At 35.1% G+C, this 21,344-nt stretch overlaps 2 protein-coding genes across 4 annotated transcripts; one reads left to right on the top strand and one right to left on the bottom strand.

Moving 5' to 3' along the window:
* The first annotated feature begins 13,321 nt into the window (after positions 1 to 13,321).
* LOC136210025 (uncharacterized) lies at positions 13,322 to 14,771 on the top strand. The gene is made up of 2 exons (XM_066001701.1): positions 13,322 to 13,576; positions 13,746 to 14,771. Exons 1-2 carry the CDS (start codon positions 13,444 to 13,446, stop codon positions 14,642 to 14,644), a joined length of 1,032 nt encoding a protein of 343 aa, XP_065857773.1. The 5' UTR covers positions 13,322 to 13,443; the 3' UTR covers positions 14,645 to 14,771.
* A 132-nt stretch (positions 14,772 to 14,903) lies between these two features.
* Positions 14,904 to 20,901, bottom strand: LOC136210024 (protein BREAST CANCER SUSCEPTIBILITY 1 homolog). 3 transcript variants are annotated; one of them, XM_066001698.1, is made up of 14 exons: positions 20,745 to 20,901; positions 20,538 to 20,591; positions 20,361 to 20,431; positions 20,036 to 20,149; positions 19,219 to 19,703; positions 18,738 to 18,848; positions 17,593 to 18,669; positions 17,387 to 17,484; positions 16,799 to 16,985; positions 16,609 to 16,709; positions 16,391 to 16,517; positions 16,148 to 16,313; positions 15,879 to 15,997; positions 14,904 to 15,379 (listed from the first exon to the last, which is right to left on the bottom strand). In XM_066001698.1, the coding sequence occupies exons 1-14, from the start codon at positions 20,798 to 20,800 to the stop codon at positions 15,035 to 15,037; spliced, it is 3,111 nt and encodes a 1,036-aa protein (XP_065857770.1). In that variant the 5' UTR covers positions 20,801 to 20,901; the 3' UTR covers positions 14,904 to 15,034. The 3 variants fall into 3 exon arrangements, with proteins under 3 accessions (XP_065857770.1, XP_065857771.1, XP_065857772.1); XM_066001699.1 differs by having other exon boundaries at positions 18,744 to 18,848; XM_066001700.1 differs by having other exon boundaries at positions 17,593 to 18,636; positions 20,745 to 20,900.
* Positions 20,902 to 21,344: the final 443 nt, after the last annotated feature.

Raw genomic sequence — 21,344 nt, 5'->3', positions numbered from 1 at the left:
GAAGAAGAAGAAGAGAAGAAGAGGAAGAGAAGAAGAAGAAGTGAAGAAGAAGAAGTAGAAGAAGATAAGAAGAAGAAGAACAAAAGGAAGAAGATGATGTCGATCGAGGAGGAAGAGAAGAAGTGAAGGAATGAGGGTGAGATCAACAATTTTAGGGATTTTAGGTGTAATTTGGGGATTTTGGGTATTAATGGGTATTTATAATTTGTTTTTTTCTTTCTTTTTTACCGTTGGAGGCGACATCAAAATCTTCCCACGCGCCTCTTGTGTTTGAGACACAAACGTTGACTAGGTCAATGCCACGTCGGATGATAAGGGGTCAATAGTAGTGTTTTCTTGAAGTTTAGGGGGTCAAAGGGTTGTCCCGTGAGGTGAGGGGGTTAAATGAACAAAACGGACAACTTTAGGAGGCTGGGTATGCATTAGGCCTTTATTATTTTGATATATGCGGTCCTTAGATTGCATATAAAAATTAAAAGTATATATTTTTATGTATTTTTAAATATTTATTATTACATTAAACTTTTAAATACAACAAAATATACTAATAAAAATATTATATATAATAGTATTTAATTTATGCAAAAGTTCAATGCAATAATAATTGTAAATATTAGAAATACTGATGAGGGCATCCGTCCTCCGAAGGCGGACCCGGAACCTAAAGACGAGAGCCGGAGAGAATTAACCGAGGGAGACGAGATCAAGCATGAGAAGCCGAATACGCGGAGCGCACGTAAGGGGGCGCGGAGCGTGAAGAATCTAATATCGGGGGAACAGCCCAGCGGGTCGTATACGCTGGGCGTGCCCTCCGAGGCACGGAGCATGGAACAGGATTTCGAGTAGACTTTCGTCCAGGAGGTAAAGAACGCGGGGCGTACTGCCGGGGACGCCATGCGTGTGAATGCCCAACGAGAGCCACCAAGCCCAGAGACACAACCACGCGGGGCGTACCAGGGTTGAGGAATACTTTCTCCTCAAGTTCTTCTTGTTAGGAACAATATCTGCCACCTTCTATTTACTGTTTTGCCACTCAACTATTTACCACCTTGCCATTTAACTTAATTACCCTATTATCTATCTTTATGTAATTCCTACCTTACCCCTATGGTTCCTTAGTTGTTGGTAACCCTAGGGGGGGCCTTTTAGTCTTTGTCTTTTATTTGGGAGGAGTATATATTCTCCTTATTTTGTAATGTTTCTTAACTTTTGATTAATATTGAATCTGAAGCCTCCATTGGAGCAAGGATATCATCCTTTGGGTTTATTCAACCTTCTAGTTTAGCTAGAGAAGTTTGTAATCTTTGTGAGTTTACGATTAAAACTCTCAGTCGATTTCAATCTATATTAGTTGGTATCAGAGCCGAGTCGTTTTCCTTCCCAGAGACTTCTTCTCGGAAATGGTTCAACCACGTATCACAAACGAAACCACCGGATCCATGGAGCAACGAGTTGATGTGCTAGAAGGCAATGTGAAGCATTTAATGAAATCCCTATGGGTGTTGGAAGAGAAGCACGACACGAGCACCTGAGATATCCTTCTCGCCATTGAAGGATTAAAGCTCGAGGGGCGAAACACTCAAGGTCGCCTAGCCGGAGACCCTCACCGGAAAAATGAAGATGCAATCCGGCCTCCACCGGATAGACACCCAACGCCACCTCCTTTGAGAAACCAAGCACCACAACGAGCGGACCCTCGGGTTCATGAGGTAAAGCATCCTAACGTCATGGTCATTCGAAATGTCGATAGTGATAGTGATAGTGACGGCAATCTATTTGATGATTTCAACTTGAATAGGATTGCTAGAAACATGGGTATTAGGCATGATGTCGGTATTGGGAATGTTAGGCATGTGAATGATATGGATATGGATGATGTTGTTGGTCCCGTGCATGTGCGTGCCGGGAATTTGGATATTTTGAATGTTGATGATGTAGGTGGTCACGGAAGGGGAAATTATGGGATGAATGATCCATATGGGGGTCATGACGTTGGTAGAGGCGGTTATAGGGACGGTATTAATGGGAGAGTTGGGTATGGAGGACACTATGAGAGGGACGAGGCGTTCAAGCTGAAAGTTGATCTACCTTCATTTGGAGGGGAACTCGACATTGAGGGGTTCCTTGATTGGTTGCTTGAGGTGGAGAGGTTCTTCGACTATGCGGGCATACCGGAAGATAGGAGAGTTCGGTTAGTGGCCTATAGAATGAAAGGGGGAGCCTCGGTATGGTGGGACAATGTGAAGGAAGAGAGGAGAAGGGGAGGAAGGGAACCAATTAGGTCTTGGCGGAGGATGAAATCGATGATGAGAGAACGGTTTTTGTCACATCCGTGTCCTTAATTTTAGCTATTATACCTTAATATTGGGTTACATTATATTTATTTATTAATTAGAGAGTTAATTGAGTATTATGGATATAGTTTGGAGGCTAATTTTAAGCTTTAAGTGCAAAATTAAAAATTTAGGGTAAGTTTTAAAAGAAGATAAATTTCAGAGGGACCAAAAAGGAAATTTTTCCTTCTTGGGAAGCTAAATATCACATTCCCATATACTGATTTCGTGCCTATCAATTAAGCACAATTCCAAGATTTGGATGTTTATCATCCACTCCATCACACTCTCCTTCTCTTTCAAACACCAAAAATGACCCATCTCTAATGATTATTTGATTGCCGGAGATTGCACCGCCCGATCGAGCTGATGTTTTTACATTAGATTCTAGACATCCTAATACACATTGTGGACAGTGTTATTTGGATTTGGAGTTTCGTAGCTTGGGTTCATCCTAGGCAGATTCATAGGGAATATTTGGTGTTTTTAGTGTGTTCTTCAAATTCTTTGCTAAGGTAAGTGATTATCAACTACCCTTTTGAGTTTTTATGTATATATATGTATGTATAACTCTATATTTTCCAGAAAATTGAATTTTTGTGGTGATTTTTGACATGAATTTGATTAATTGGAGTTTTAATGAATTAGTTTTTAACATGAGCTTAAAATTAAGTTCAAGTAATTATATATGTATTTGCATGTCAATTTTAACCTATAATATATGTTTATGTATACATGATTTGGGTTTGTTTTTGATGAACTTAGTATATTCGATTAATATTTGTATCAGATTTGATATTTTGAAGAGTAGAATTCAAAAGAAAGTGTATTGAGAAACTTTATTGATAATTGGTTTGTGATTAAGGGTATATGTATATATAATAAGTGGTTTTCTATAAATTTATTTCTCAAAGTAAATTGGAGTTTTAATTAAAGGTTGTTAAAATATTAATTTTAATGAAATTATGATTTATTGAAATAAAGTCTATATATGATGATTTATGTGTTATTTTTAAGAAATTGAAGTTAATATTGATAAGTATATCTTTAAATTATTTATTGGTGATTTTAGTTCAATCATGATTTATGATTTAATATTTTGGAAATTGATTGAGTAAAGGTATTAAGAAAATTTATGATGTTGATTTATGATATATATATATATATATATTTCTGATTTCAAATTATATTATGGAATTATAATATTTTTAGTATCCATCAAGAGTAATCCGGATAGGTGGCTTTAATTAAATTCCGTATTTAGTGAGAAATACGGCCTGTGTACACAGTTAAAAGACCTATCGGGTATGGCAAAGAAGTGTTGAGTAAGACCATGCGGGTTAGGCAAAATTATGAGATATCTCGATTCTATTATATTGTGGGGATTGATACATACGGGGATTATCTCTCGGATGGATACGGTTTGTGAAGTATTTATTGAGATACGATTTATGAAGTATGTATTGATTTACAGTTGATTTGAGTAAATGGTTAATTGCAAACCTATTTATTTTGTATAGTCGAGATTTTAAACAAATAAATATATATAGTTATTTTGGACATGAGTTTTATATTAAGTATTTTAATACAGTGATTTATGTTTTGACTATGTGTGATATTTTGAGAAATAATGTTTATAACAAGCTTATGATATTTAAAATTGCATATTTGGTTAAAAGTACTATTTGAGTATTTTATTATGGTTTAATCCATAAAATGTTCATTTTGAAGTATATGAATTTATATGATGTATTTTGAAAATTAAACTATATATATACTTATTTTGAGTATAAGTATTTTATGTAGTTGATAATTGTTTACTGAGATTTCTGTCTCACCTTTTTAAATGTTTTAATGTTTTTAGGTGAGAAAGTGCAGGATAGAGAGAAGGTTACCGACCGATTAGGCGAGGATCGGAAGTAGTTGCTTATTGTTAGAATTATTATTAGAACTTTAGTATTTAACTGTAATATGATGAAGTTGGTAAATATGTTGAGGTTTTAATGTAATAGGAATACAGATTTGTTCAGAATATACATTTAAGAGGAATACCTAGAAAAGTGATATTTATGATATTTGGAGACTATTAAGTGTTGATTGTGATCTTTCTATTTCACGCCTGATGCCGATTGAGGTCGTTTAGGGTCGGGTATGACAGTTTTTGCCACCCGACTACGAGCAGTATATCTACAACTCCTACCGAAATTGCTCACAGGGAGCTAGGAGCGTGCACGAGTATACTTCGGAGTTCTTAAGGCTTTCGGCAAGGGCCAACTTGTCGGAAACTGAAAGCCAAAAGACATCAAGGTATCTAGAGGGGCTACGGTATAACATTCAAGACAGAATTGGGACACAAATGGTAATCCGGATTCAAGACGCAAGGAATCTAGCTTTGAAGGCCGAGCCTCAATTGAATGTTAGAGCACGTGACGGATACCGAAGGCCGAGGATTGAGGAAGCATGTGAAGAGGGGGAAGGGTCCAAAGAGGTGGATAAGGACAAAGGTGGCACTAGCTCAAATGGCACTAAAGTCTTAAATGGGGGGAAATCACCTAGTGGAGACGTGAGACCCTTTAGGGCAGCGGCACCTCCTAAGGGCAACAACCCGTGGACGATGCAACGAACCGGGCCACCGCTCGAATGAATGTCCAAAAAGGAGGAGTGCTAATATGGTTGAGAGGTACGAGGATGATGAGTATGGAGGAAACGATGGGTGTATTGTGAGCCCGTGGATAGCGGATCATCCGGAGATGACCGGGGAGTCCATGTAGTGAAGAGAGTTCTTATGTCGGTAGGACAATAACATGACCCGAGGCACCAATTGTTTAGGACTAGAGGTTTAATCCACGGATTAAAATGTGAGTTGATTGTTGATGGTGGAAGTCAAGAGAACATCCTTAGCAAAGCCGCCTTGAGCAAATTCGGCTTAGTGCCCGAGCCACATCCGAATCCGTATCGAGTGGGTTGGATTAAAGAGGGGGAGAAGCTTAATGTCACTCACTGGTGCAAGGTTCCTATCTCTATTGGGGCCTACCAAGATGAGGTTATGTGTGATGTGGTTGAGATGGATGTGTATCACTTGCTTCTTGGGAGACCTTGGCAATTCGACCGAGATGACTCACATACGGGAAGAGACAACACGTACACCGTATTCAAAGATGGGGCCAAGTAAATTCTCACGCCGTTGACGGGTCCTACTAAGGGAGAAAAGAAAGCCGCCTTGATTGTGTGCCCTAGCCGAGAACCATCGCCGCTAAAAGATGCAAGCATTGAGCAGCCCATCGGATTGCTAGTAACGGGTAACCGAGCCAAGAGAAGAGTATTGCTAATGGGGTGAGCGGAACATCAACCTTGGGAATGAATCATTCTTGTTCTGTCATTGAGTTAGGGTCAAACTCTTTTAAAGAAGGAGAGTATGATGAGGGCATCCGTCCTTCGAAGGCGGACCTGGAACCTAAAGACGAGACCCAAAGAGAATTAACCGAGGGAGACGAGATCAAGCGTGAGAAGCCGAATACGTGGAGCGCACGTAAGGGGGCGCGGAGCGTGAAGAATCCAATATCGGGGGAACAGGATTTCGAGGAGAGTTCCGTCCAGGAGGTAAAGAACGTGGGGCGTACTTCCGGGGATGCCACGCGTGTGAATGCCCAATGAGAGCCACCAAGCCCAGAGACACAACCACGCGGGGCGTGAATAAGGTTACGCGGGGCGTACCAGGGTTGAGGAATACTTCCTCCCCAAGTTCTTCTTGTTAGGAACAATATCTGCCACCTTCTATTTACTGTTTTTCCACTCAACTATTTACCACCTTGCCATTTAACTTAATTATCCTATTATCTATCTTTATGTAATTCCTACCTTACCCCTATGGTTCCTTAGTTGTTGGTAACCCTAGGGGGGCCTTTTAGTTTTTGTCTTTTATTTGGGAGGAGTATATATTCTCCTCATTTTGTAATGTTTCTTAACTTTTGATTAATATTGACTTTGAAGCCTCCATTGGAGCAAGGATATCATCCTTTGGGTTTATTCAACCTTCTAGTTTAGCTAGAGAAGTTTGTAATCTTTGTGAGTTTACGATTAAAACTCTCAGTCGATTTCAATCTATATTAAATACATAAAAATATATGTTTATATACAGTCCTAAAAGATGTATATATCAAAATTGTTAATTAAAAGTTATATTAATTGTATCTAGACCTCGGCATGGGTCGGGCTCGGACCGGGCCTATCGGGCTTGTGATCAAATCTGATAAGCCCAAGCCCAGCCCAAGCCCACACTAATATAGTCGGGATCGGGCTCGGACCTAAAAAAGGAATCTCAAGCCCGCCCGTCCAAGCCCATATCTATATTAAAAAAAAAAATACTAACTTTTTTTAATAAAAAATAATAAACATAATAGTTAATTTTTTTTTTTGTAGGAATAGGAAAGATAAACATAATAGTTAATAAGTCTTAGAAAACTAATTGTAAATTGTAAATACTAATTACTTATTTAATTATCTATAAATTTATATATGTAGGGTTTTTATGGACTCGTTTAATTTATATAATTAAATTTACAAATATATATATATATATATATATATATATATATATATATGTCTAACGGGACGGCCGGCCCGGCCGCCAGGTATTTACATAGCCCAGGCCCACCCATTTACTAGGCAGGCTTAATCGGGCTTGGAACGGGCCAGGCCTGACACTAATTTTATGTGTCCAGGCCCGGCTAAATGGGCTTGGGCTCAGGCCGGGCGGGCGAGCTCATCGGCCCATGGCGAGGTCTAATTTGTATCTATTAATTAATAAATTATTTATAAAAAAACTTAATAATAAACCTATATTTAGTAAAATTATTTATTTAAAAAAGTTACTTTATATGTATGCGCAATGCGCTTACATTAAAGAAGAAAGAAAAAACCCCACCAGATCCGGATGTGATTTAAGCTCTCAACCACTAGGCTAAGAGCTTCACCACAGTTAATTTATATGTATGAATAAAAATAAAGTTGCTTATTTGGTTTTGTTATTAACTCATAGATATTGATGGTAGTGTTGTAGTTCATTGTTTATTATTAGTTAGTAGATGTTTAGCTAATAAGGTGATTACTAGAGAATTAAATAGATTAATATTCATTATTAATTCCGTAAAATATTTTAGTAGTTGCACTGACGTAAATTAATTTAGTAAAATTATCACATCCAACCTGAAACACCCTTAATCAGCATTGGATATGATATAGAGAGATCATATTCAATACTATGAGTTTGCTCTTTCCCACCTAAAATATTAAAAATATTTTAAAATGTGAGACAGAAATATTAGTAAGTAATTACCAACTATAAAAATTAATTTCACTTAAAATAATTATATGTATATATTTATGAAGACTTTTGCCAAAATCAAATGCTATAATCGATAAACTTATAAATAATATTTTTATCCATTTATCAAACTCAACCATAAGTATAAACCAATATTTTTATATAAAGAAGTTATCAACGTAAAACATAATCAAAACTAAAAGTCATTTTATAGTACTTTATTTATATTAAAGCTCGATCCTCTTTAGTGTAGTTTTGATGTACGGTTTTTCCAGAATTTTATTGCCATACTCAATAGGTATTTAAACTGTGTACATAAATCATATTTTTTTTTTATTAAATATAGTCTTTAAATCACAAAAACACCCGTCCGAATTATTATTGATGGATACCCAAAAATATTTTTGTTCCATAATACACATTACAATAGGCATATATATATACATAAATTCCTTATTCAACAAATAAATCGCATAAGATTTTTTTTACTTCTATTCTATAATTTCTTACACCAAAATACAATTCTTTCGCAAGTTTTAATCAATAAACAAAAAACTCACAGTAAAATTCATCAAGAACAAATCTCAATACATCAATATCATTTTTAAATCAAAACTACACAAAAACATGCTTATTTCCTTCAATTTAAAATCAAACTCATGATTAAGAAATAGTTTATAAAAAACCTCAATTTAACAAAATAATTTGTAAAAAAATCATAAGAAACCAATTTCTGGAAATTCCATAATTCTATATATATACATATATATGCAAAAACTCAAGGGCAGTTGATAATTACATATCTTAGCAAAGAAATGGAGAAAAACTCAAAGACGGTTGATAATTACATACTTGGCAAAGAAATGGAGAAAAACTCCAAGATCCTAATAATCTTCCCAGGACAAACTCATGTTATAAATATCTAAATCCAATCTCCTGCGATCAAAATATAGAAATAGGTGCTTGGACGTTACACCTAAAATTTCACCGCGATTAATTAACGGTTGAAACTCTTAAAAATTAAGAAATGATGGGGCTAGCCAAAATTTGAAGTGAAATAGGAGAAGAAGAAGAAAAAGAAGGAGGGATGAACAAATTTTATAGGAAAGAAATGGTGGTTACTAGAGAATTAAATCTCATTAATTGAATTAAATGAAAGTAAGGTTTATAATTAATTTTGTAAAAATATTTTAGTGGTTACACTAGTTTTAATTATAATTAACGTGAATTAATTTATTAATATTAATACCTTATTAAATTAAATGAATTAATTGAGGAAAAATAACTCTCTGCCTATAGGAGTGATTTTTGGCTCATTCAAAATAGATAAATAGTTCATCTGAATTTTTTTTTGTGCCAAATTTTGTTCAGGTCTCTGTTTCGATTCGTTCTATTTTCAAGTGTTTTGGTGATAATTTGACACATAGTTAGAGTTTGACTCACACTTGTATTATATCTTGGAAGACGATTGTCGATTGTAGTAAAATATATTTTAAGCAAACTGATCCCACTGGACCTCGGAATCATCTTCTTTCGTTTATCCAGTTAATCTAAAGGTTTATTGTATCCCGTTTATTGTAATTTTTATTATATTTTTCCATATAATAAAATTGTTATTTTATTTTTCAATTAATGGTGTGTCTAAAATATATTTTTTAAATTTGATAATATATATATATATATATATTGGAGTGTTACTAGAGAATTAAATCTCATTAATTAAATTAAATGGAAGTAGTGTTCATTATTAATTTTGTAAAATATTTTAGTGGTTACACTAATTATAATTGTTATTAACGTAAATTAATTCAGTAAGGTTAATTTCTCATTAAGTGAATTAAACTAAGAGTGACGCATCAACAAATGCTCATATGTAAAAAAACTAAAACTCAAATCAGAAAAGTTGAATGATGATGTTGGCGATAGTTTTGTAGTATATATGTATAAATAATAAATACTTTTAGCAATTAATGAAATAAGTGCAATAAATATGGTGAATGCGCATAAACCTAAATTCAAAAAACACAATGATTGATCGGAGGATGCAAGAACTGAAAATAAAATAGAAACTTCTAGATCTTCGGTTTCGCCTGACAGGTCAATCAGTTAACTATTTACTAAAAATAAATAAAACCAAGCACAAAGACTTTTTAAATTTTTTCATTGTTTTATTGATTTTATAAGTTTTATGTTTTTGTTTTGATTGCAGATGTAGGAATAAAAAGGAAATTATAACTCAAACGCATAATTCAAAAATGAGCAAATTTATAACGCATGATATAAGTTGCAAAATTGAAATAACTTGTTCTTAAGAATAATTGGAATAATTATTGATAACTTGTGGAAAATCTTCTACTGGAGCTCTTCCTTGTGAGGCGTCGTTGGGTTCGGTCGGGGACACTCTGATGTTTAAGTTAGTAATGATTCTGAGAGAATAAACTATAAGCACAAAGTAAGGAATCAGAATGTGTACCTTGAATACCTCTAGATGAGGGTATTTATACATGATTTCCATAACCATCGGAGTAGTAAATGAATAATCTTCCATTTAATGTCTTTTAATGTATTTAAGTATACATCCTTTATGTATGACTATTAGAGCATTTAATAAACTGATTAATGCGACTTGATTATTGTCGTTTCCTAGAAAAACGGCTGAGTGGCGGAGCGGACGTATCTACCTTGGATGGTGGATATATATCATTGCCTTATACTAGGTCCTACGTTGCGTATCTTCTAATATACGCCATGCCTTAACTTTGGTGGACCTGGCTTTAAAGTTATACCTTTATGCCATTTGGCCATTGTGCATATGGGTTTCTCTGAGTTTGCCCCTAAGGGTAATTTTTGGATGTTATCAATTATGTACGCAATTAAATAAAGGATCAAACTTGTCGTTGAAGCCTTGAAGTGGACATTGATGTCGCTGGAATGCTTGCAAATTGGACTGAAACTTGTTGAAGTTTGATGTAAAAATTTGACTTGTTTTAAAAGTTGAATGACCAAAGTGGATATTTTCTAGAAATCAAATTAGTTTCTTCAGCTTTGAGTTATGAGAATACCGAGTAACAAGGAAACTTTGAGAAATAAAACGATGGTTAAATGAGATTGTTTTGAACGAAATAAAAACTAAGATTTATAGTTGGATATCAATAAAGAGATTAAGGTTGGTTTCGCAGTGAACAATGGCTCGTGGCGGTCGAAATATTTTTGAAAAATAGCTAATCAGAACAGTTGTTTAATGGAAATTATGTCGATTTTGAAATCGATAATTATCGAAAACTTGGTTCTAGGTGATTTGATTGATTGGATTCAATAAATATCTTGTAAATATGTTTTGGAAAAGGTTTGTAAATAGAAAACGTCACAAAAATGGGGCTTTGAGTATTTCGATTTGTGAGTTATAGTTTGAAGCTAAGGTTGAAGATGACAATGGTAGATCATTGGATAGCAAGATTAGTCTAAATCGATGATTATGAATTATATATTATGATTATTTAAAGACTTTGAATGATCGGATAGCGATTATATCGACTGGAATTGCAGAAATAATTGTGGGAAAGTGTGAAACTAACTGAGCTTTTTGAGCTGAAATTGAGAAGTGTAAATCGAAGGAGATGAACTTGAACTTAGAATAGAAGGAAGTATACTCAAAATTAATAAGATAGGCAATGATTTTATTGAGTTTAATTGTTGATTTATTATTTGTTTGTTGATTTGTTGAGTTTTGGAAGGAAGCACTAAGCTTATTTTTATAGTCAATTTGTATATCTATTACTCAAGTTAGCCTATGAAAATACTCAACCTATACTTCATTTCAGATTCGGAGAAGCAAAAATATGGGTAGAACTTGAAGATTATGGCCGAAACAAGCTTAAAAACTAGGAGCCATGATTTTTGTCTGTCCATTTTTGTGTTTATGTAGCAATTTTCGAAAATTCATAACTCTTTCATTGGAGGTATATTTAATGCCTATGAGTAGTCCTTGGAAAGCTTGCAACTTCAACTTTCAAAATTCATCGCGGGTATTCTAAAATAAATCAATTGAACAAATTAACCCATATATATATATATATATATATATTTATAGTACATGACTCATTTAGTTTTTACCACAACTACATGTACATGAGGAAGAGTAAGAGAGGAGTGAAGCTAGGGATGTAAACGGGAGGGACGGGGCGAGAAATGCATTTCCCATCCTCGTTCCCCAACTAGTCGGGGATTTTCCATCCCCGCGAGCTAAACATGGACAAACTTATCCACATCCCCATTCCGTGGGGAATCTATATCCCTACGGGGATCCTCATTCCCCATTTACAGATGTTCTAAAAATGGTATCCTCATTCCTCGTTCCCCATTCTCCACGAAGAATCACCGTTTATGTTTAAAAAATCAGTAAATACAAAAACGTTTAGAAACAATAACTAATAATACCAAGTATTAACCATCATTCTCAAAATTTTCAAATCACAAAAAAAACTGAAAACAACCAATCGCTTAATTAAAATGTACTTAAATCATCTTAGAAAAATCAATTATCACGGGGAATAATCGGGGATCTCAATTTGGGTATTAATGGGGCGGGGACTGGAATCCCCGCAGGATGAGGATACATTTACCCATCCCTTTCCCATCCCCATCACGAAGGATAAAATTATCCACATCCCGGTTCCATGAGAATCCTTATCGAGGATTCTCCATCCCCGTTGGAAACACCATTTACATCTCTAAGTGAAGCAACGGTCAAGCAAAAAAAACTAAAGAGAAGGAGCAAGACGTGGTAAGGGTTTTTTTTTTCTCATTAAAATTTAGATAAGTTATTAGAATATAATATATATTTTTTTACATATTTAATTAACCTCTTAAATTTCTGATTTGAGTTAGAATACTTGAAGGTATATTTTAAAAGAAATAAATGACATTTTACTTTTTTCTAATTATATGCTATTAGAAGTTATTGGTAATTTGAAAAGTAAACATAGAACTTATCCTTAAAATAAATGATGCGTAAGTGTTTACATGTGCAACCTATTCACTTGTAGATAACAACGTAGTCCGGAATTTTTATGGATGGTTTTTTTTAAGATGATAGGTTCGAGGTTGTAAATTCTACATGCTCATTAAGATGCATGTGATCAAGACTGCGAATCTATAACCTCTCACATCTGAACTGAGTTATGTTGATAACTAATTAAACATATCTTCACTTCACTTTTGTTTTTCTCATAAGTATAACATTTATCTATGCAAATTCAATTTCTACATTTTCATGTTACCCCTGCAGTACAATTAGTTAGGAAATTTAGTTGAGAAACCATAATAAGATTTTAAGTATAATTATTTTTATTAATTCTTATAATCTTTTTTTTTTTTTTTGATAACATTAATTCTTATAATCTTAAGATAACTAATAATTATAGAACAAATAGGAGATTAGGTACATTTCATTCCCATTATAGTGCAAGACACAAAACTACCAATGAAAAAGTCAAACCCATCACCAAAAATTATTAATTACACATGCATTGTTTCAACCAATAACCAACCATTTCTCAAAATGTCTTCACTACCATCAAATCATTAAACAAAACAAACAAAATCTAAATCTAAATCAATAACCCAAAATCATTAAAAAAAATTGAAACAAAAAACAAAAAAGACAGAGACAGTGAAAAAGGAGGGAGAGTGCAAACAATCTCTCCTTTTTGGATCTCTTAATAAAATCACCTTCTAAGCTACCTCATATAATTTCTCAAAATATATGCATAACTTTTATTTTCCTTGATGGACAACAAAACGAGAGCTCGAGCCTCTTCCTCTCCGAACCTGGCTCCTACCTCACCTGCTTCTTCTTCTTCTCCTCCTTATTCACCTGTTATTGATACTCCTATAAGGTTTGACGATTATAGTTTAGAAGGTAATTCATTCTTCTTTGCTTTTTCTTTCAATATTCTTACATTGTGGCGGTTTCGTATGACTGTTCATGTTAGAATATTTCCGAGACAAAGGCTTTGTTTTTGTTTTTGTTGTATTCTTACATTGCGGAATCTTAAATATACATATTATGTTTTGCCCCAAATGTGAAGGTATTGCAACAAATGTGAAGCTCCTGCTAAAACTAATTCAAGAGCATAATGGGGCGAGCACAAATGATGATAGAAAAACACAGAGGATGGCAGGAATGATGACCATTCTAGAAGATGTCAAATCACGAGTTGAGAAATCATATCAATCAAAATCTTCGAGGAAACGATTGGCTGAGCTTCGGAGATGCAATACTGAACTCAGGCCTAGCAGAGGTGTGGTTGCAACACCAACACCCTCGCAGACACCAACACCCTCACCCTCAACCCCAAGGGAAAGGAAATGGCAGCAAGAACCAGGAATTGATGAATATGAGAGGATCAGAAAACAACTCAGTGCAAGCTTGGCTGCAAGAAAGAGCCTTGAAATCATGTGTTGCAGCTTAGGGAAAGAAAAGAACATTATGGCTTGTGAGCTTTCCAGAAAGAACAGTGAATTGAATGGAATGGAGGAACTTGTCAACGATCTCAAGGCTCAGAACAAGACATTATTGGCCAAGCTTCAATCTAATGCCCCAGACCACATGGAGATCAAGAATGGTGCTGTTGGATCTGGAGGGGAGGCTGCTGCACTTTCCGACCAGCTCCTTAAGTCCCTCGACAGGTATCGATCTTTGAAGAGGAAATACAAGGGTGCCAAACAGGAAAACTATGAATGTCACTCGACAATGGACGAGATCAGCATGGAAGTCAATGCTGGTCTCGAAAGACTCAGTAGTTTCAAAGAAAGAATGGCCTTAAACAAAGATCAATCACCTGATATTCAGCAAGAGATCTCTGCACTGGAGCAAATGTTCGAGAGATTTCACATCAAAATATCCAAACATGTAGAGAAGAACATCATGTGTGCTAAACCTCACGCTGAGATCACTGCCAGCAGCAAGAAGTCTGTTCTAGAATGACAACCCCATTTTTAATCTTTACCTAATTTACTCACACAAGAAAAGGGAAGCAGTTTGTAATGTCAAAAGTAGAAAGTCATAACATTAGGCAATACTTTATGTGTTTAGTAATACTCTCCACAAGTTTGTATTATTCCAAATTTTGTTTTCTTTCCTGTCCTGTCTTGAGAGGATGATGCTTTTCTCAGCCTCTTGCCCTCTGTAACTCTCATCTTGACAATTTAGCATACTTGATTTCTTTCAATTTTACATCATCAAATTTGAACAGAGAAAACCTCCATTGCAGGATTTGTATAATTGCTATGATGTTTTATACAGGCTTACAATTTAACTTATAAATTTAGAAAATAATATAAGCAGATAACTGGTCATTTACAAGGTTCCTTCAATTCAGTAACTTTGCAGTTTACAAGCTGCAACAGAGTTCAAAACCCAAGAATTACTTGCTGCCTTGGCTCCAGTTGCACCAGCCAGAGCTTCAGCATCAGCCCTTCTTTGGTTTAAAATCATATCCTTCTTGCTGAGATCACACTTGTCGGATAACTCAATACTGTAAATTATGAATGCTGGATGTGCAGATGAACCCAATGGTGAAGCCCCTTGGACTCCATAAATGGGTTTTCTATGCAGAATAGCTCCTCCACCAGCCACTATAATGTCTTGGATGTATCCCTTGTAAGAATCTGGAAAATCTCTCATCAAATAGAACTTCAATCCTTCGAAAACTTTTGGTTGCTGAGGAAAATAAAACTCATCAGTAAGAAGTTGTGCACAACCAAGCATATGCAGAAGCGTACACGAACGCATAATATGTGATAGACCTCTAGTGGATCATATCAAGATAAATAGGAATGGCAATCAAGATACAGAATGAACTGTAGATCAGCCTTCTAGAGTAAGAAGTATGGTGCCAATTTGGTGGAATAAGGTTTCTCTTATCCTTTAATTCAAGAAAACTTTCCATCAAAACCGCTTGAACACCATATTTCTATATTAAAACCAACATTAGCAAAGAATCTGGTTCTACTTAAAGATTCTATTCTATTCGCAGAATAAAAAAAAAAAACTAAAACCACTATGTTTTCTATGAGCTGAACTATTGCTGTAGATGCTATTGAATTAAGAAAGAGGGAGAACAAGACTATCAAGCCACATAAAGACTAGACAAGCACAAGCAAATAGCATTTAGAACCCTTGTGTTGTAAATGAGGCTAGCAAAAGAATTAAATCCAACCTTGTTCAGGATTCTAAGTCTTCCAAGTTGTGGACCACTTTTTACCCCATAAACATCAACCTTGATCTCATATTGCTCCTCTTGAACAAGTTTCATGGCCTTCATGCAAGCTTTAACCCCTATGAAATGACAAAGAAGGTTACCATTAACTACAAAGATAATGACTACATTGCAAACACATTTATTAATCTTCAATGCACATGCCTATGTGCTTGTAGAATTCCAAAATTTAGAAGAACATATTCATTACAGAGAAAATTAGTACTCACACTCAATATTCAGTATCCATTTCCCCTCCAAGATACCCATAAGAAACTTGAGTGTTCTTCGGCCTGCTCCATTTTCATCTGTTGAAGCAATAACATGGGTGACACTCAAATCCCAGTTTTTCAACACCTTTATCCCGGATGACCGCTGTAACTGAGAAACAAATTCCTGCAGTAACCAGTAGAATGTAAACTTTTTTCTGATCGAATATCAAGGCATATTTTTTTTTATCTAGACTCTCTTACCCTTTCCTCAACTGTGAGGGCAGAACAACAAAGAACCAACTTGTCCATTTTTTCATGTGAATTCCAACTTGGATTTGCACTGGAATCACATTTAGAAACTAATTGATTACTCTGTTGGGTTTTTTTTCTGGAAGACAAGCAAATTCCAAGTTAAACATCAGGTTTACCATTAAATAACAGTGAAGAATACATTAAAGTCAACTGAAGAGTTCACATACTTTTTTTGAATGCATTTCTTTCTTTTTCTCTCTTGAGAGTCAGAGTCTTCATTGGGCAGCTTACAAGAAGCATGAAGTGGACATAACATGACAAAGTTGTCCTGTTGCAACAGAATCAAACAGTATGGAGGTAAGCATGCTAAGAAAATTTTGAATTAGTATAAAAGACGTTAAACTAATGATACTTAACAGTATCCCATCGACATTGAGGTGTCATCTTTGCACAGCTGATATGGAAACTCTTGCGACAACTCCTCTCGTAACATCCAAGTGCAGCACCTTTGATACCACAGCAGCAGCATGTTATTTTCTTGCTTCTAGCTAATTCAGCTTCAAGATTAATAGCAATATCATCCTCAAAATAAACATTAGGCGCCCTGCATGAATGAGTTAGATTATCATTTCTTCTTCATATTATCAAAGACTACAAGCACTAGGATCCACAGCTGAAAAAAAAATGAAAGTTAAGATTCATTTATCATTGATGTGCGAACATAATGATCATATGAAAGTCCATGATCTATTTCACCAGAAAAGTTTTCATTACAATCTCATCCAGAAGAATTCCCTTGTTATGATATACAAGTTTTATAATGTCACACCAAGTGCTTAAAACTGCAGGTTTTGCCAAGCCTGCCTGAATTTGTTTCACTTATAAGTTATATATTCATCAATATCTTGCTAAATGGGAAAAGCAACCAAGTAAATGACCTCATATTAGAGAAAATAAAACAAAAAATTAATTTCCTTTCATAGCTCAAATAAAGATTAATCTTACCATTCAGCACAATTTCTATGGGCATGTATAACCTTCACTCCATTAAAATTCGCAGCCACCGGCCTTCCATTCGAGTAGTGTACCATCTCTCCTGAGGCCTGCCATTTGGTCAGCGCATTTAGAAGGTAGCAAGATAAAAAAAACAGAGCATGAGAGAAACATGAAGTAGAAGATGGAACTGTTCTTAGTAAACAAGGAACAAATACCTCTGTATCCTCTGAAGAATGACAAAAAGCACATTGAATCATATGCGTAATGGTTTGGCAAGCACGTAAAGCCACTTCTGATTGATCAAGTTGCCCCAATATTACTGAATTCCCACAGATTCTTGAACCAAAACTACGTTCAATCTTATCAGTTGATTTAGTTTCTTTTGCATGAACATTCAAAACCTTTCCAGTGAATTTACTTCCCTTGGCACCCAGATTGCTATGAATCTCCTGTTGCACATTGCTTAGCTCATCTTCTGAGGTACCATGAAAGGAAACTTTCACATTTTTCTGGTTTCTCAAGCCTTCCTTGCTTTTTGACCTCAACACAGAGTGACTTTCTTTCCCTTGTTTCAGGCGTTTCTGCTTGGTATTAGAGATTTTCTTACCACCAACCTCAGAAGGGGTGGAGTGTTCATCCATTTGGTTTTTAACTGCATACATTTCTTCCGCAATGCTGCTGTTGGTGGAAGTCAGTTTTTGTTTCTTCAAAGTCAGTGGGACATCAATCTGGCAGTTGGTGCCAACTTTCTCAGCTATATTTTGATCAATCCTATCTCCAAGATCTTCAGTACCACTTCGTTTCTTACCCAATGAAGTAGGCAACTTGCCATCCATTTTATCTTTGAGTTTTGGTATTTCTACTCTATGAGAAATAGAAGAAGCAATTCCAAGATGTGACCCAGTTCCAGAGGCACCAGCCTTCTCACTCATATTTTCTTTGATTTTTAAAGAAATACTTGTACTGCAATGTGCTTCTTCCTGCATGACTTTTCTTGACTTTTTCTTTAAATTAAAAGAAGGATCCTGCCCTGCATCTTTCTTCAAACACTTCTTTAGTGTTGTTCTTGTAGTTGTCCTGCCTCTCTTGTTGGATTTATCACTTGTAGTTCTCCTGTCAGTACTTTTGGCTCTTGAAGGGGAACTGGGGTGCAACTGCTCATCTTCAATGATGATCTCATGTTCAGTACTAAACAATTTTTCCTTCTCATTACTTTGATTATTTGTATTTGAACCTGGTATAGGTGCTTCTTTGCTTTCCTGAATTTCATCAGGTTCACCAACATTATCATTCTGAAAATTAGTTTAATTTCAGTAAACCAAATATTTTGGGGAAAAAAACACTATTACTGCCACTGTACCTGCACCTTTGAAGGACTTGAAAAAAGCTCTGGAGAGCAAGGTCTTTGAGTCCATTCAAACATTTCACTGTCAAAAAAATCCGCATCATTTGATTTGCCACCAGATTGCACCTACATAATGTTGGAAAAAATAAAATTATGTCACTTGATAGAATAGAACATAACTGCAAAACTAGTGTGATATGTATACTGTTCAAGTCAGAATTTTATTTTAGTTAAAACCAGCCTTCTTTACATTAAACTTGAACAGGTATTAGATGGGGAAAAAAACATATTTAGCTGATCAATGTGTCAAGAATCAACTTGGAAGCTCAGTTGAAGTATAAATTTGAATCAGCCTAGCTTCAAAAGTTAAAGGAGGTGTTTCTGGGATATTCACTGCTTTGAATACAAAATTTGAATAATTATCAGCCATAGATGCACTAATGTATGGTTTTTGGATATATATAAAGACATTTGTTTAGAATGATGTAGAACTTACAGGTAAGGATAATTTAGAGGGGCTTCCATCATCTGAGTCCTTCATATCACTAAAAGTAGGAACATATGGTGGTGTTACTTCCAAAAGGTGACTGCCATCAGCTTCTTGAGTTAACCTTTGAATATCTTCATCATCCCTCAACCAGAAAAACGGAGAAAGCCCATGTTCAACTTTTCTATCGAGGCCAGATATCTCCTTGCGGACCAATGAACTATCCTTGGATCTGTCCTCAATGTTTTCACCTGATCTACTTTCTAGCTTCTCAGGTCGTGTTGGGGTTTCTGAAAGAAGACATTGTGGTACTTGAACTCTTTTCTTAGTTGGGAAAGAAGGTTTAGCAGGATCAGAAACTGCAAGGTTGGGTTGAATTGTTTTCCTCGCCCCTTTTCTTCCTGATAGTCTTTGGTTTTCCACTCTATCCTGGCACACTCTATCAGTGTCTTCTCTACCACAAATCTTATCACCATCTGCTTGCTTGATTTCATCTGGAAGATGAGAAAAGGAAAGAGAAGAAAATCCCAATTAAATGTAGCCATCTAAAGTCGAGTATTAACAATAAGACGTTGCCTGTGCAGTACAAGACAACAGCAAAAAATCAAGAAACTTATTCTGAAAAAGTGAATTGTGTTCAAAGATAAATAAAAAGCAATTTAGTTATGAGATAAATGAATTTATCCCATTCCACGAGAATTTTCATGTAATAGGCGTCTTGTTTTTTGCCAAGGACAAAAAAAAAAGCATGGACTCCTAAACACCAACAAGATAGGAAACGAATAATTATATCCATGATTAAAAAGTATATATGTTGCAGATATACCAGACAATTTAGTCGATGATGGATTCTGAGTGACAAAAATCTGGAATCCGGACGCAGCTTCCATGCTTTTGTATATACCCACCAAACTATCCATGTGAGGAGCAGCTCGAACCTCTACAGTAATATCATATTCTAAGAAACGCATAGAACAACAGCATAGTTGCTGACAAAATACTAATATAGATTAGCTAATTCTAGCGTAATGCCCAATTATGCTAGCTACAATAAGACGTTCTTTTGATTCTTTTGAAACGGTTACAGAATCAAAACCCAATTGCTGAATGCAACTCAAATGAAATTAAATGAAAATGGAAAGAACAAATACCTCTTCTCCGGAATGGCACTTTACAAACTGGACAATCAGAAACCGATTTCATTGACTTCATTATACACGAACTGAGTGAAACAGAATACAATTGTTCATTTGCTTTTTCAGTTAGGAGATTCAAAACAATAACGACGGTTTAAAACATTGAATTTTTAAACAAAAAAAAAAACTTACTTGCAGAAAACATGGTTGCATGTGAGCGAAACAGCTGAATTCAGAAGACTCAGGCTGCAAAAATGAAAATAACATAGATAAGCTATGGGCTCCAATCGAACAGTTCTAATGAATACAAAAAAGAAAAGGGAAAGAAAAAATAGATTGGTAGTAGCAAATTAAACAATTTCAAATTAGGGGAAAAATCAGAATATCTACTTAAATTACCAGATAGGGCATTTGAGCTCTCTGCCCATTTTCTCAAGGTGACTTTGATCTCCCATTTCAGGTGCAACTAAGAATTTTGTTTGATCGAAGAACGGAGATTTAACAGAGAAGAAAAGAACTTGGAGAAGAGAGAGTGTATGGCAAGCTTTTTGATACTATTTAAATCCAATTTTGAATTTATTTGGACCCGCCAAACTCTACCAAATTACCGCGCCTTTACGAATTTTTGTTGGGAGAGATCGCCAATTAATTAGGCTATTACAATGTAACCAAAAATAAAATAAAAATAAACGATTTTCTATATATAAAAAAAAGAAATACAAATTCTAAATAAAATATCAACACAGTTCCGTATTTTCCATCCATTATGTCGCATTCTCATTAGCATTTGAAGGAATTGTTTGGTAGTTACTTTTCATGCTATTGTTTAGTGAATAATCTCGTGTTTGCTTTTTACAGCAATAACAAAACGAATCTTAAATGGAGTTGAGTGAAAATGAAATCGTCTCATCATTTTTGTCATCTAAAGAATGGAAAATCTTCTTTCTTATTATCTCTATTCTCAATCTTCATACTCGTTTCTTAAATGAGTATTATTTT

This window comes from Euphorbia lathyris, chromosome 10 (assembly GCF_963576675.1).
Source record: "Euphorbia lathyris chromosome 10, ddEupLath1.1, whole genome shotgun sequence".
Lineage (NCBI taxonomy): Eukaryota > Viridiplantae > Streptophyta > Magnoliopsida > Malpighiales > Euphorbiaceae > Euphorbia > Euphorbia lathyris.
Note: the sequence above shows the minus strand (reverse complement) of the source record. Positions and strands in the feature narration are given on the sequence as shown.

What these genes read in the sequence shown, in the direction of transcription:
- LOC136210025 (XM_066001701.1), top strand. Translation starts at nt 13,444, where the DNA reads ATGGACAACAAAACGAGAGCTCGAGCCTCTTCCTCTCCGAACCTGGCT. An exon ending in TGACGATTATAGTTTAGAAG is followed by an intron (nt 13,577 to 13,745) that starts GTAATTCATTCT and finishes CCAAATGTGAAG; the next exon opens with GTATTGCAACAAATGTGAAG.
- LOC136210024 (XM_066001698.1), bottom strand. Translation starts at nt 20,800, where the DNA reads ATGGGAGATCAAAGTCACCTTGAGAAAATGGGCAGAGAGCTCAAATGC. An exon ending in AGTGCCATTCCGGAGAAGAG is followed by an intron (nt 20,150 to 20,360) that starts GTATTTGTTCTT and finishes ATATTACTGTAG; the next exon opens with AGGTTCGAGCTGCTCCTCAC. An exon ending in CATAGAAATTGTGCTGAATG is followed by an intron (nt 16,986 to 17,386) that starts GTAAGATTAATC and finishes TCATTCATGCAG; the next exon opens with GGCGCCTAATGTTTATTTTG.